Raw genomic sequence first — 2,350 nt, forward strand, 5'->3', positions numbered from 1 at the left:
CTCCCCTCCCACGCGGCGGCTCGATTTTCTTGTCGAAATCTGCATGCTCCTGCTGCAAAGCTTCCCCTGGACCTTCTCCCCACGGTACCGGAATCGTAGTATCCTGTGGTGTACCAGTCGGCGCTGCTGCGACGTGCGAGCAGCGGGCGGTGGCGCTGCGAGGTGCGAAGGAACTCCTCGATGCTGCGATATCGGGGCGGGGAAGCTGCGAGGCCGGGGCGGCAGTACCGCGAGGCCAGCCTGGCCGGCGATGCTGCGGGCGAGTCCACCGTTGCTGATGCAGTGGTCGCCGGAGCGACATTTCGCGTTGCTGCTAGCGGTGGTGGTCGAAGCTGCGAAGGCCGGACGTGGTGCTGCAAGCGGTGGTTGTGAAGCTCCAACAAAGGGCGGTTGTGCTACAAAGGCCGTCGACCGGAGCTGCAAACGACGGAAGGCGGTGCTGCAAAGGCCTCCGGTCGGAGCTACAAAGGCAACCTGTCGGAGCTGCAAACGATGGAACGCGGAGCTGCCAAGGCCTTTGGAGGGAGCTGCAAAGGCCATCGACAGGAGCTGCAAATGACGGAAGGTGGTGCTGCAAAGGCCTCCGGCCGGAGCTACAAAGGCCACCTACCGGAGCTGCAAACAAGGCAGTGCTGCAAAGGCCGCCGGTCGGCCGGAGCTGCAAATGACGGAACGCGGTGCTTCCAAGGATGCCGGCCGGAGCTGCAAACGACGAAAGGCGGTGCTACTCACCGGAGCTTCGATTGAAGGACGGCGGTGGTACAGTGGGTGCCCGTCGGAGCTACAAAAGCTGGTCGCGGCTGCTGCAAAGCGTGGTCATGCTTGCTGCAAGGGGGAACGAGCTTCTGCTCCGGCGACGGGCTGCTCCGGCGACAGGCGACGGGAGTGACTAGCGGCGGTCCGGTGATGCCAGCCGTAGTCGCTCGCCTCGGCGTGGAGGATTTATGTTGCCTTTTTTTCGTGGAGAGGGAGCGTCCGGGGGTCCAAGTAATAAAGGAGAAAGGGATAGTGCGGTGGACCACAGGAGAGACACGTGTCGCTCTCCGGAGGCGGAGGTTCGGCTGTTCGGGGCCTCCGGAGGATCCTCAGCACGATCCATTTAGGTAACTGCTTTGTTCGGTTCCGAAACCACCGTATTAGTCTTGATGTGATGGCCAAAATGTGAATGATCTGAAGCCTGAAACCGAAGAGATGAGTAGCGAGAAACATTACACATGTATGTAAATGGACAAAGGCCACTCAAGTTACACATCGACCGATTGCGCGCACTTAAGCTTATTCGTATACCTCACATAACCACTGGTTATCTGAGGCAACACTTGTGGTATAGCACTGTTCCCTTGTGCTGGCGCTATAAGCTAGCTCGTGTTGGATCACGCGTCGGACCAGGTAACGGGCACCACCCCGTCGTCCGTGTCGAGGCCGAGCGCCTTCCACACGGCCGGGGACCCGTCGACGATGTTGTTGGCGCAGGGGGGCTCGAAGTTGTGCTCGTCGTCGCACCCGTGCATGGAGTCGCACTCGTCCACCACGGTGGCCGTCGCGGTCCTCCCGTTGGCGGCCCGGATGAGGATGCGCTTCCCGCAGCGGCGTCCGCGGGAGAACCAGCCGGTGGAGAGCGCAACGACCATCTGGGAGTCCGGGTGGAACTTCTCGTCGCAGCTGGACGCCCCGCCGCCGTCCCCGCCGTCGGCGAAGCTGTTGAGCGTGAGGCTTGCGCGGGTGGTCCCGGTGACGCGCGGGGAGCAGGCGAAGGTCCTGTAGCGCCGCCCGTCCTCGCAGCACTCGGAGTCGTTCTCCGTGCTGCAGCTGCCGGACTCGCCCGAGATGCTCCCGCTCGACTGGCAGGTCTGGAGGAGGGCGCGGTGAGGGAAGGTGGTGGCGAGAGCTACGAGGGGGAGGGTGGTCGTGAGCAGGAGGAGGAGCGCGTAGGTGGTGGCCATGCTTGATGGTTACTTCACGAGTGCTCGTCTGTGTTGTGTTGCTGTGCTTCCTGGTGCACTTGTGTGTAGGTCACGACTTATATAGCCGCGCGTGAGCTGGGTATGCCGACGTACAATGGTTTTGATTGGTCAGTTTGAACTAATCATTCGTCTCCTAGCTAGCCAGCTTAACTTTTAGGCCATCAGTTCCGTGGCTCACTCTCTCGAAAGTGCTTATAGAAATAAGATGTATGTGTCTATATTTATAAAAGTGGATATATGTATTTGAGAGCGTTTACGTCTGCAAAATACATTCAGGCCTTCCTAGGTGCGCGCGTATATGTACGTACACATTTTCAGTTAGGAGGGAGTGATGTATTGTCCCTTGTGAACTATTTAATTCATATTCCGTTTATACATGTTTCGAT

At 59.3% G+C, this 2,350-nt stretch overlaps 1 protein-coding gene across 1 annotated transcript; it reads right to left on the bottom strand.

Annotated features, from left to right (window-relative positions):
- Positions 1-1,373: 1,373 nt before the first annotated feature.
- LOC124647522 (kiwellin-1-like) lies at positions 1,374-1,943 on the bottom strand. The gene has a single exon (XM_047187452.1). The coding sequence runs from the start codon at positions 1,941-1,943 to the stop codon at positions 1,374-1,376; it is 570 nt and encodes a 189-aa protein (XP_047043408.1).
- Between the last annotated feature and the right edge of the window lie 407 nt (positions 1,944-2,350).

Source organism: Lolium rigidum, chromosome 4 (genome assembly GCF_022539505.1).
Source record: "Lolium rigidum isolate FL_2022 chromosome 4, APGP_CSIRO_Lrig_0.1, whole genome shotgun sequence".
NCBI classification, from domain to species: Eukaryota; Viridiplantae; Streptophyta; class Magnoliopsida; order Poales; family Poaceae; genus Lolium; species Lolium rigidum.